General features: G+C 36.0%; 2 protein-coding genes across 2 annotated transcripts; both read left to right on the forward strand.

Annotated features, from left to right (window-relative positions):
• Nucleotides 6,989-7,780, forward strand: LOC18773647. The gene has a single exon (XM_007207832.1). The coding sequence runs from the start codon at nt 6,989-6,991 to the stop codon at nt 7,778-7,780; it is 792 nt and encodes a 263-aa protein (XP_007207894.1).
• LOC18774783 (formin-like protein 5) lies at nt 9,009-9,617 on the forward strand. Its single transcript, XM_020565864.1, has one exon. It carries the CDS (start codon nt 9,009-9,011, stop codon nt 9,615-9,617), a length of 609 nt encoding a protein of 202 aa, XP_020421453.1.

A 13,395-nucleotide genomic window follows, 5' to 3' on the forward strand; every position in this document is an offset into this window, starting at 1 on the left:
ATTCAAATTTCAGATAAATTTGGGTTCAAATTTCGGATGAATTTCAAAATTCAAATTTCAGATAAATTTGGGTTCAAATTTCAGATAAATTTGGGTTCAAATTTCGGATGAATTTCAAATTTTGAATTTCATACAAATTAGGGTTCAAATTTCAGATATGATTTTCATCCAATAAAATCAAGCCACGTGGCATGTCTATCTTGCCAAATTTTTCTATAAAACCAGAGTCTCAGCTCATACCTCTCACACCACATCTTTCTATATTTTCATTTCTGAGAGTTTATAATTCATACTTCATTCATTCTGAATGGAAGAATTTAGGAGATGCTTGGAGAGACAAGAGAGAGAAAGAAGAGAGAAACCGTAGAGCAGATGAAGTCAATGAGTTGCAGAGACAAGTCGATGAGCAAGTTCTCATAACAGTGGCTTTGGAAGAAGAAGAGAACCAAGGTCGCCGCCATAGTTCACAAGCCGGCCGCCGCCGGAATGTGGAAAGACATAGGCATTCTAGGGGTAAGAATCTTTTGGAAGATTATTTTATCCCAACTTCTTTGTACTCTGATGTTGATTTTCGAAGGCGATTTAGAATGCAACCTCATTTGTTCAATAAAGTCATGCATGATATTTGCAATTATGATGCATACTTTGTTCAAAAGTGTGATGTTGCTGGGGTTTTGGGGCTTCTTCCGGAGCAAAAGCTTACAGCTGTTATACGAATGTTGGCGTATGGAGCATCTGCTGATCAGGTGGATGAGATTGCCCGGATGGGGAAGTCCACTACGTTGGAGGCTTTGGTAAGATTTTGTCAAGCTGTTGAAACTCTGTACACTAGGGACTACCTGCGTAGACCTACTCCCAGGGACCTCCAACGGCTTCTGCAAAAAGCCGAAGCTCGAGGATTCCCTGGAATGATTGGTAGCATCGACTGCATGCATTGGCAATGAAAGAATTGCCCAACTGCCTGGCAAGGTGATTATGGAAATCGAAAAGGCCAAAAAAGTATCATCCTTGAAGCGGTTGCTGGTTTCGACACATGGGTTTGGCATGCCTTCTTCGGAGTTGCAGGATCACAAAATGACCTCAACGTGCTGGGTCAATCCCCCGTCTTCAACGATGTATTGAGAGGTCAGGGCCCCAATGTCACCTATGAAGTCAACAATACAGTATACCAGACAGGATACTACCTAGCTGATGGAATCTACCCGAGGTGGACGACTTTTGTCAAAACCATTCCAAATCCCCGATCCCAGAAGCAAAAATTATTTGCTACATATCAAGAGGGATACAGGAAAGATGTCGAAAGGTGTTTTGGCATCCTTCAAGCCAGGTGGTTGATTATTCGAGGTGCGGCCCGCATGTTTGATGAGGAGATCCTCAGAAGCATTATGATGACTTGCATCATCCTCCATAATATGATTGTGGAGGATGAGTACGATTATGATGCTTTAGAGGTCTACGAACCGGATCCAATGAACACGGCTTTGACACGAATTTATGAAAGGCCCATGGGGCCAAATGGAGAACCGTTTGAGCCGGAACCGTTGGTGAGGGATGGTCATTTGATGACCCGAATGATAGATCGATATACGGAGATGCAATCTTCGTATATTCATGAAATGCGTCAATTTCACTTGATGGAGCATCTATGGGCGGTGAAAGGCAATGAAGATTAATGATGGAGAATAGATGCTTTGCTTATGTTTTATTTAGTATGGTTTGGTTGTGTTTTTATTTTTATTGTGCCTTGTTTGTACTTTTATTTTTATTATTGTGCCTTGTTTGTACTTTTAATTTTATTTTTATTATGTTTTGTTTGAAGTATGGAATATGTTGAATAAAAAGGTAATTTATTGAATGCTTTGTTTATTAAATAATGAAATGTAATACAAGTCATTATGAATTACAAATAAAATAAAATACATGAATTATAACAACTTTAATAGAAAACAACTAAAATACAAATACATAACAGATATGCTAACTAATTTAATGGTTTCCATCATTTAACCAATCCGTGTTGCTAGGCCCATCATCCCGGAAAAGTCTTCTTCTCATAACATCCCTTCGTTCTAGCTTCCAAAATTGTTTTGTTTCAGGGGACATATGACTTGTATCCATCGCCATGATTTCCCGATCTGTCTTGTCCATATCTTTTTTGCGCAAATACTCCCTTTCACGTGCAAACTCAGCATCAAGGGCCAACTCGTGCTCTTGGCGTTTTTGCTCCATTTCTATTCTTATGCCGTTTTGCCTTGCAATTTCCTCCAAAAATTGTGAATTTTGATTGCTTGAATTACCCTTCTTCTTTGCCTTCGCGGCCTTTCGGCCAATGGGCCTCGGCTCCTTTTCGATGGGTGAGTCTTGACTCATAGGAGAATCAAGAGGTGAATCCGATGTCATTGAATCACGGAGTGGCGTCTCGTTTAACACAACCTCCGGACCCGTTGGAATAATTACGAAGCGTTTGCAAAATTTCACCACCTCCCAACATTCATGATGGGTGAAACTTTTTTTGCCACCCCCGGTTGCACCGAACCACATTTGTGCTTGAATCATCTATTGAACAAAAAAATGAAAATGCAATAAATATTTAAAATATATTGGATATGCAAGAAATATTAACAACATATTAAAAATACAAGCAATATTAACAAAATATTGAAAATGCAAGAAATATTAACAACATATTCAAAATGCAAGCAATATTAACAAAATATTGAAAATGCAAGCAATATTAACAAAATATATACAACATATTGAAAATGCAAGCAATATTAACAAAATATATATATTAGGAGATTAAACTTAATAACACAAAAATTATAAAATACTTACCTCGTTAGTACGATTTTGCCCACTTCTATAGTTGTCCATCGCTTTTGCTAGGGCATTTCTCCATTTTCCCAACTCTTTATTGAGAATTTTCCACCTACTGGATAATGCCATCTCCGTACGAGTAGACCCCGGAATTTTTTCACAAAATTCGGCATGAATTTTTTTCCACATATGAAAAAATTTCATTTCATTGCCGGACACGGGACAATGACAAATTTGGAGCCAAGCCTCACACAAAGAAACATCTTCCATTGTGCTCCAAGCCCCTCCGGTTTCGATAGAAGAAGCCATAAAAATATGAAATCAAAATGCTAGATGAAAAAGAGGAAAATGTTGTGTAAAAAGAGTGAATATTAGTAGAAGTATAATGAAATGTAAGAGTATTGGTGTTGAAAGTGAAGGGTATTGATAGGTATTTATAGAAAAAAATATCAGAATTTTTTAGAATTTTTTTTCATATTTTTTTCACCCAAAAAAGCCTCAGCCGTTGGATTAGAAAGGAGAAGCAGATCGGAAGGCACTGAGCGCGACACATGGCAGCGTACCGCCAGCGTTGACGTCAGCACCCGCGTTTTGGACCTGGGGCTGGTTTGGCCTTCAGGCTCGCCCGAGTTGGTGGGTCCCACACCAAACCCGGGCCTGGGCTGCACGCTGGAGCGAATTTTTTTTTTTTTCTGCCCTTGCCTCGGGCTGGGCTCCTTCGCTGGAGCCACTCTTAGGATAGAGTCTTGTATCTTATTTGGGCCTCTGCAAACAGATTGGTCCCAATGGAACCTTTGATATTTGGATCATGGGGCACCAATTTAGTTTGAGTTTTCATGGGTTTTCTTTGAATTTTTAAAGATTATATGTAACTCTGGTTTCAATAAGGTTTTGGTTGCTTAATCTGTAATCTTTTTATTCATATCATATTCAATTATTGATTTTGACTATGAGTTTTGTTCGCAATGTTTGTAATACTTGTTTGTGAGAAAACGAAGGAAATTTTTTTTTCATATTTTATAAATGTATATAGCTATTTTAAATTTATTTGAATCAAATTGTATCTATGCAGTTAATTTGATAACATACTAGACGCGTGTGTGCCAATGCTATTCTAATCGACACGTCATATTATATGTAAATTTCTTGTTATAATTTACTAGCCTCTCTGCACGCTCTTCTGCGCCTGCGAGAGGCTTTTTTTTTTAAAAATTTAAATTTATTTTAGAATTAAAAAAGATAATGGATAGTTGTGTTCCATAAAAATAGGATTCATTATTTGAATTTTCTTTTAATTTTAATTTTTTTAATATGAAAAATTATGAATTTACCATATTATCCTCATTTAATTAATAATTTCAATTCTTAATGTTTGTATTAACCAAGGGCATTTTCTGGTATTTTGAATGTTTCACCATTCTCTGCCTTTTGCTTTATATATATAGATAAATGAGATCCAAAATAGGATCACATATTAATATATTAATGAAATATCAACCAATCGGTTGAGATTAATAATTTGAGGTTATAGTTGATATATACCTTGACTTCCAATTTGGTTCAAATTTAATTTTCTTAGATGAACTTAAAAGAGTTGGAATTGCATCTCTCCTTTACCAGGACTTGATGGTGAAGTTGGAGTGACATTTGGTAACATATCAAAATTCAATTTTCATGAAGACCTCAGTCAAAAAGATTGGATTTGTCAGAACTAGCAAAAGCACCAAGGTTATCCAAGACATTTTTGGGGGGCTTCTGCCATGTTCTCCATGCTTTATTATAAGATAACTAGATTATACTTCACTAGGAATTTTTTGAAATTTTGTAATTCTTTTATTTGATTTCATCCCTAGTAATTAATCAAGTGTTGGATATGGGGTTCACTAATTGTACAGGTTTATGTGAAGCTAACAGAAAAAATGACAATGAATTCTAATAAATTTAGAACAATCAAGATTTGTAGGTGCTTGGACACTCGAAAGGAGAAAATAAAAAAGACATTTTGGTAAAAAAGGAAAAATAAGATATGTAAAAACACGGCAATGAAATTTGGAATGTGAAAATATAAGATAAGCAATGAACCTATTGGTGGTTTATCGTTTCAGTTTTGTGGAGGAGACAAAGAAGAAGAAAATTTGGGGAAGAAACTTCAGAGGAGAAAAAAAAAAAGAAAAAAAGACAAGTTTTAATTGAAGGAATATAATGGATTTTGAGAAAATAAGAAGTATCGGTAAATCAAAAGTATTCTGATGGGGTGGAATTCTAATTGTAAATTTTGATTCACTACTACTTCTTATTTCTAAAATCTGTTATAATTTCAAAACAAAACTGTCTTCGTGTTCCTTGAAAAATTTCTTCCCCAAATTTTATCTGAATCCTTCTTGTCTCCATACAAAAATTGAAACTCTAAACCGCGAAGCCCTCTAAACCCTCTGAGATTGATGAAGAAGATGAAGATCTTCTAAACCTATCCCTCTCAACTGGCCATAGCCTACCAATGCCTACAAACTCACCCCAAACTCCTCCCTTGACATCAACACCTTTCACCAGTGCCACAGCCACCATCCTCACCACCACCTTCTGATTTTCACCTCTCCAATCTCCAACACAACCCTACTGCCTGACTGGAAGATCTAAGCTAGAAATATTTAACTCTAACATGTAACTCATCTTGAAAACTTATGTATGTGATATATTTGTATTTTCTATTTCGGCCCCCAACCTTACAATTCTAACTCCAACTCTTGGGCTACAATGAAACGTACTCCTGTCCAATCGCATGAGAATGATCAGCAGCCTTGTTCAATGCGAGAAATGTGACAAAAGCTACTAGATTTATTATGATTTGCACCAGAACTTCATGGAGATTGCAAGTTTCCTTTCGGAACACAAACGCACCATGCATGACAAAGCACCAGCCGTTTGGATGAATCCCGCATTGCCCAATTGTATGCATTAATTGTGAATAGAAAAAGTTGTATGAAGGCTGTGGTTTCGAAGAACGGTCCATCAATGTGCTGTTCTTGCTTTTGGGTCAAATGCTTGGGTGCTGTAAGCTTTTTGAATTGAAGTATTTCCGTAAGCACGCCAAGAATCATATAGGACTCATAATCCTTTTGTTTGCTACATTTGAGTAAAAATCAAATACACATTGCACTGGACAAACGACAACAAGAATCCAACACTTGTCTTCTTCCTCCTCCTCATGATCCATCAAGAACTTTGAATTTGGGATACGACTAATTCAAATGTGTGACAGGTACTAAAGATACCAATTACTAGTCTAATCCACAGGTCATATTATACGTGAATTTCTTGTGTCACATATCAATAAATTAATGAAATATCGACGAATTCGTTAAGTTCGTAATAGTTGATACCTTGACTTTAAATATGATGGTAATAGTTGATACATTGACTTTCCATTTGGCCATTGTCATTCCCTGCTTTCAATTGACAGTAATTCATATATCAAACAAAAACTTGAAGTTGCACATGGCAGAACTTACCATTCTGTAGCTACTTTTGAAGTATTTACATTGTAATTGAACTACTATAGGTAATTTTGAAATATTTACTTTGTAGTTGAACTAGGTAATGTTGTAGGAGTGATATCCCACAAAACCTGCTGATTATATCCCACTGTCTTATCTAAATCAACTTCCTATAGACTAAGGACTAGGACTAATTCAAATCTAAAGTAATCAAAGACAACAAACCCTGCTAAAACAAAAGAAACTAAAACACGGACGATGATATTAGCAACTTATTTCACTATTTGTTTTAATTAAAACACATTAATTCGGTGTTTAGCAAATTATTTCCTTGTTCCTCAGTTCAGATTTTTTTTTTTTCAAACAACATGGATAAATTCACGGTGGAGTTCCAAATTTAAATTGGAAAACAAATTATCCAAAATATCGTTATCTACAAGCATATACAATATAACAATTTTACAAGGTTATCCTTTTAAAAAATAAAATAAAAAATTTAGAATTATAGTCTCATCAGAATACTTTTGATTCCCACTACTTATTTTCTGAAAATCAGTTATATATTCCTAAACGAAAACAAAACTGTCTTCCTTCTTTCTCTTGTCTTCCCTCAAATTCGTTCCCCAAATTCTTTCCCACGCCTTCTTTGTCTCCACACTAGAAACCCTAAAAACATCATGAAGAAAAACTTCAAACCCTCTGAAATTGATGAAGAACATGAAGATCTCCTGGCCCTTTCCCTCTCAACGCCTCATAGCCAATACATGCATTCAAACTCAAGCCAACCTCCTCCTCTCTTGGCTTCAACACCACCACCACAACGCTTGCCTCTCTTTTCAGCAGTGCCACAGCCACCGCCACCTTTTGATTTTCACCTCTACCATCTCCCACACAGCCCTCCTGCCTTTCACCATGACCTACCAGGCCCGTCCCGTCCGACTCGAACCCGAAGATCCCCTGCTCGAACCCTAAGCCAAGGCAAAACAGAAACGATACCAGCCCCATACCCTTGGGCTACAACAAAACGTGCCACGGTCCACAACCTTCACTACCTGCAGTCCAATCACGTGAATACGATCACTGGCCTTGTTCAATGCAAGAAATGCGACCAAAGCTTTGAGATTTCATATAATTTTCCCAAGAAATTCCTCGAAGTTGCGAAGTTCGTTTCGGAACACAAATCCGCCATGCATGACAGGGCACCAGAATTTTGGATGGATCCCACGTTGCCCGATTGCAATCATTGTCATCAGAGCAAATGCATGAAGCCTGTGATTTCCAAGAAACGGTCGATCAATTGGCTCTTCTTGCTTTTGGGTCAGATGCTTGGATGCTGTAAGCTTTCTGAGTTGAAGTATTTCTGCAAGCACACCAAGAATCACAGGACTGGCGCCAAAGATAGAGTCTTGTACCTTACTTATTTGGGCATCTGCAAACAGGTTGATCCCAGCGGACCCTTTGATGCTTAGACTATGGTGAGCCAATTTATTAGGTTTTTAGTTGAGTTTTCATGGGTTTTCTTTGAATTTCCTAGATTATGTAATCTGCTATCAATAGGGTTTTGGGTTGCTTAATTTGTAATCTTTTGTTTGATATCGTATTCAAGTGTTGATTTTGTTTTTAGTTCCAAATACCAAAGTTACTTTTATTCTCCATACGAGATTTAAAAATTGACACATCACCCTAAAACAAAAAAGAGACATGCACTTCTCATCTCTCATCAGCTTTATCCCAGAGTAAGTAAAAATATATATAAAAAATTAACTGAAAAATACGAATGGTATCAAAATATTAATTAATCAATTAAAAGTTTAAAACTAAAATGTGAAAAGAAAAGAAAAAAACTCTCATTCATCTTGCTCTAATTTGATTGGAGAGAACGCTGTTTATTGCCTTTACTTTGTCAAAAATACATATAATATATGTTATTTATTTCTAAAATACAAGTGTTATATTCTCTACCTTTGGATTGCTCTTTAATGGTGTGGCAACATTACAATGAAAGTAAAGCGGATTATGACAGAGAAAATCAGAGTAGAGGATCCGGATCCCATTTCACCATGTATGTAACAGTCCTATTCCTAATACATAGGGATTTCTTCCTAATACCTGAAATTTTATAAATATATATAGTCATTTTAATTTTTTTCTAAGTATTTTATTTATAATTTTTTTCAAATTTACCTTTTAAAACTTCATTTAAACAAATCTAATCTTATCTATTTTTGTTGTTGTTGGAAAACCTAATCTGATCGTGAAAATCGTCTCTCATTTTTTGTTGTTATTAATGGGAATATCAATTTTTTTCTCATTTACTACAAATGACTAGAAACCAAGTACGCAATAAATTTGCACAAATCTACTATAATTTCTGATGTAAGATTAGTGGATGGCCCTTCAAATAGAAAATCATCTCTTTTTTATATTAAAAAAATGGGAATATCAAAAAAATTTTCTCATTTACTACAAGTGACTAGAAACCAAATAATACGCATAACATTGCACAAATCTACTAATTTCTGAGGTAAGATTAGTAGATGGCCCTTGAAATAGAAAATAAAATTTGCACAAAAGGTGCATGGGATTTGACCAAAAAGAGAAGTGACATTAATTTGAGAAATCTGATTCTAAATTGTTATATAAGGGTCGTGTAGTGTAGATTGGTTTTCATTTCCCATTCGTAATCCTTCAAATAACATGGCAGTAGCCTATGAAAAAATTTCATGGGTGGCCTCTCTGCTTGTGCTACTTTTAGGCTTTGCCTCATGCTCTTCACAGGGTGGTGGTGGTGAATTTACCCACAGAAGCTTGAATTTTTGGAAAGCAGCCAGGGCCCGTGTTCCACCAACTGGACCTAACACTGGAACATCAAGAAAATTCAACTTTGGTACTTTGCCAAAGGGCACTCTAATTCCTCCGTCTTGGCCAAGCAAAAGAACTTCAAGACCTCCCCCTCCTCCTCCTCATCCTTCCAACTTTGATACTTTGCCAAAGTACACTCCAATTCCACCATCAGGGCCTAGCGGAAGAACTTCGGACCCTCCTCCTCCTCCTCCTTTTAACTTTGGTACTTTGCCAAAGTCCACTCCAATTCCACCTCTAGGGCCTAGCAGAAGAACTTCGGACCCTCCTCCTCCTCCTCATCCTTTCAACTTTGGTACTTTACCAAAGTACACTCCAATTCCACCATCAGGGCTTAGCGGAAGAACTTCGAGCCCTCCTCCTCCTTTCAATTTCAGGATGCATTATTCCGGGCCTTCACACGGTCCACCTCGCTATGAGATTCCACCTCCTCCAGCATTTTAGCAATTTCAAGCACCCTATTACTAGGGCGCCAACTACTATTTTATTTATAAAAAAAAAATTTGGGAGGAAACTACTATTTTAATTTTCTAGGTTCCAATTGATGTGTATGATATGATATGATGATTATGATATTTATAATTTTAAATAAAGAAAGTTCATGATGCATCATATGTTAAGGTAATAAAATATTGTCACTCTAAAATCAGTGTTTTATTTATGAATAACATTGTAACGTGTTCCTTTTTTACTTTTTCTTTTTCTCAATTGAAAATAAGGGAAAGAAATCCAAGATACTAAGTTACAAAGATTTCTGTATGCAATTTTGACTACATTACAAGGCAGATCTTTCCTTTTTCTTATCCATATAACTAATCTACTCAATTTTTTTTAATGTTTTATACAATGCTATAAGCTTATCATTTTGACAGCTCCAATAAAAAAAACTTATGAGAAAGAACTATGGCACGAGAGGCAACAAAGACCCGCCAACAAATATTCATATCAACTAGTTGTGGTGTGTAGGGTTAGTAGAGCAAAAACTTCAAATAGAAAATAAACAGTGCACAAAAGGGTGGCATTGGATGTGACCGAAAAAATGTTGGTTTTCCTAATGAAATATCCTCTAGTTCTTATATAGGGATCGTTTCGTGGACATTGGTTTTCACTTTTCATGCATAAACCAACAAGAAAAAGAAAAAGAAAAAGGAGAAGCATTAGCACCATGGCAGAAGCCTATCAAAAGCTTTCATGGATGGCCTTTGTGGTTGTGCTACTTGATGCAACAAATAGGGAAGAGAAGCCCAACTTGTTTCATGGAAGATGGGCTACATTTACCTGATTCATCAAGAAAATTCAATTTTGGTATTCTGCCAACGGGCATTCCAATTCCACCATCTCGGCGGCATAGCAGAAAAACATCATCAAGCCCTTCTCCTCCTTTTCATCTGTCGAGAAGTTCAAATTTCGGGATGCAGCACTCTGGTCCCTCATTACTGTTGCGAGACTTGTACGTTATCATTTGTCGCAACAACAACAAGTACTAGAGACCCCAATTACTCTTTTAATCATTGCGTCATATTATATGTAAAATTCTTGTGGAAATTCGCAAATAAAGTCCAGAATGGGTTTCATTGTAAATTTGGTTCTCTAATTCTTTGTTTTCAATTCACTGAAAATGTGTTTGCATAGTCACTCTATGGTACATCCAATGCACTGATGCATTGCACTTTTTAATCATTGAATTGAATTAAAAGATAAAATAAATTATAAAAATAAAAATAAAAATTCGCCGTTGAACCAGTTAATACATTGGATTTAGTGCATAATTAACTCGAAGTTGGCCTCTGTTGGAAAATTTTGTTGATGATACTACTTTTCCTGCAAAACATCACATAAAATAAATATTAGAAAATTTAAAATTTACGTTGACATAATAAAGTAAATAAAATTAATAAAATTACAGCAAAATACTTATCTTTTGTGACGTAGAAATCGGTCTTCATGGAAGCATGATTGGAATAAGAGGTTTAAATTGAGGCTTGTAATCAATCCTCAAGAGTAGATTTTATCTATTGGAGACAATGTCTCAATGTAGCTAGATTGCATGGACCCTCCAGGATACAACAACCTTGACCCTCATAAGCTTACACTCACAATATTTAAGTCGAGTGAACTACTTGAACCTTTCCCTTGAGAAATAAATAATGTGGAGGAGAGATTAAAAAAATTTTAAAAAAAATAAATTATTCTTGACTTATAGATCAGTGGTCTCAAATTTATGTATAGTGGAACGATGTTAACTTGCCAAGTCTCGTCACCAATAATTGCACAGTGGTTTCAAATAATTGCTCAGTGGAAAAAAAGAATGATTTGGAACGATGTTAACTTGCCAATGGGATAGAACTTAGTGAAAAAGAGTCTTAACTTGCAAATCAGTGGTTTCAAGTTCGACCCCCGATGACATCTTGATAGTGTGTGTGCGTGTGAGAAAATCTCTTCCCCTTCCTAATTTATAAAAGAGTCATTTTTATCAAAAATTAACATTGCCATAACATTGGTGGTGAGCAAAAATATATTTGTCAAAAATTAACATTGGCATAGTACATAAAGCAGAAGTTTACACACGAAACATTGTTCACTGCACCTAGTAGTATGGTGCTCGACGAAATTGAACAACATGAGATTAAACAAATCAACGTGTGATATCCCAACTCAACATGAGATTAAATTCTGTACCAAGCCAGAATTTAATATTTTCTTCAATTTCTTGATGAATCTAGAAGAAGATAACCAAAATTCTGTTTTTCCTAAAAAAGCTGGACCTGCGCCTTCTTTGCCAGGGATAGATGGTGGAGATGGAACCTTTGATCATACACCAAAATTCAAATTTTTTAGTGAAGCTGAAAGCGTTGGCCTTGCATTGCCTCCTGTGCTTGGTTAGATGGTGGATATGGAGTCTTTGGTAACATGCCAAAGTTTAATGGACTTGCATTGCCTCCTGTGCTAGGGCCAGATGGTGGATATGGAGCCTTTGGTAACATGCCAAAGTTCAATTTTCTTGATGAATATTCTAGAACAACTGGACTCACAATATGTGATTTGCCAGAACTAGAAGGTGAAGTTGGAGTGGTTTTTGGTTGCCTAGGTTCACTGGAATCTGGAGAGCAATAGGCAAAGCCCAAAACCAGCAAAAGCACCAAGGTTATCCAACACATTTTTTTTGGGGCACCTGCCATTTTCTTCATGCTTCTCTTCTTCTTCGTCTTCGCCTTCTTCTTTTTGACTTTGATTTGAGAATGAAAATCATTTGCTCCACTCTGCCTTATAATTTGCATTCATCCCTAGCAATCAGCCACGATTTCCTCTTCCCACTCAATCACTTGATTGATTGATTGATTACTGTAATCGCTCCTGAAGACTTGCCGTTTCTTTTTCAGTCATTGATTTCCCTAAATTGTTAATTGTAATCAATCAGCTACTGATTAGGAAATTATAGTTATGGTAAATTCTTTACTTTCTTTCAATCAAAGGCCTATAGGGTTCACCAATCGAGGAGGTTAATTATGTGAAGCTAAGAGGAAAATGACAATGAAATATAATAAATTTAGAACAATCTAAATATGTGTCGGTGGTTGGAGGGAGCATTTTTGCTTGTCACTTTAACCCAAGCTGTACCCTGGACCTCACTACCATTCACAACACTTGACACATGTCCATTGGCGTAACAATAGTTCCATAAATACAAAACAAAGAGTTAACTATAGTTATGTCAATAGATGTGTGTCAAGTGTTGAGAAGAGTAGTGATGATACATCTTAGGTTAAAATAGTGTTACTTTAAGTTAATTAGATATGTAAAAACTTGGCATCGAAAATCTAGAACGAGTACATGAATATATGAAAAATAAAAAATAGGAGAAAAACAATAATGAAATATTCTTAACTTAGAAAATAGATTTTAATATTATGGTAGGTTGATGCCATAGGATTGTAAAAATCTTGGCATATATGTAGTGTAGTGCGGAAAATAAATCGAAGGCCATTTGAGCCATTGAATGATAACCCAAGTACATGAACAAGGCCACAAATTTAACCCAAGTATACTAAGCTGGATACATGCTACATTTTGGGTCGTGACAGATTATTTATCCTAGTACTAAGGTCCTTCAAAGTTGAAGCAAGAAATGAAGGCCAATTTCTAAATTTTGTCCAAATTAAAGGTAAAACGATGAGTTCGTCATGAAATGAAAAATCCCTTCAACTTTCATATTTTTGATTTT

The sequence above is a fragment of the Prunus persica genome, chromosome G6 (genome assembly GCF_000346465.2).
Source record: "Prunus persica cultivar Lovell chromosome G6, Prunus_persica_NCBIv2, whole genome shotgun sequence".
Lineage (NCBI taxonomy): Eukaryota > Viridiplantae > Streptophyta > Magnoliopsida > Rosales > Rosaceae > Prunus > Prunus persica.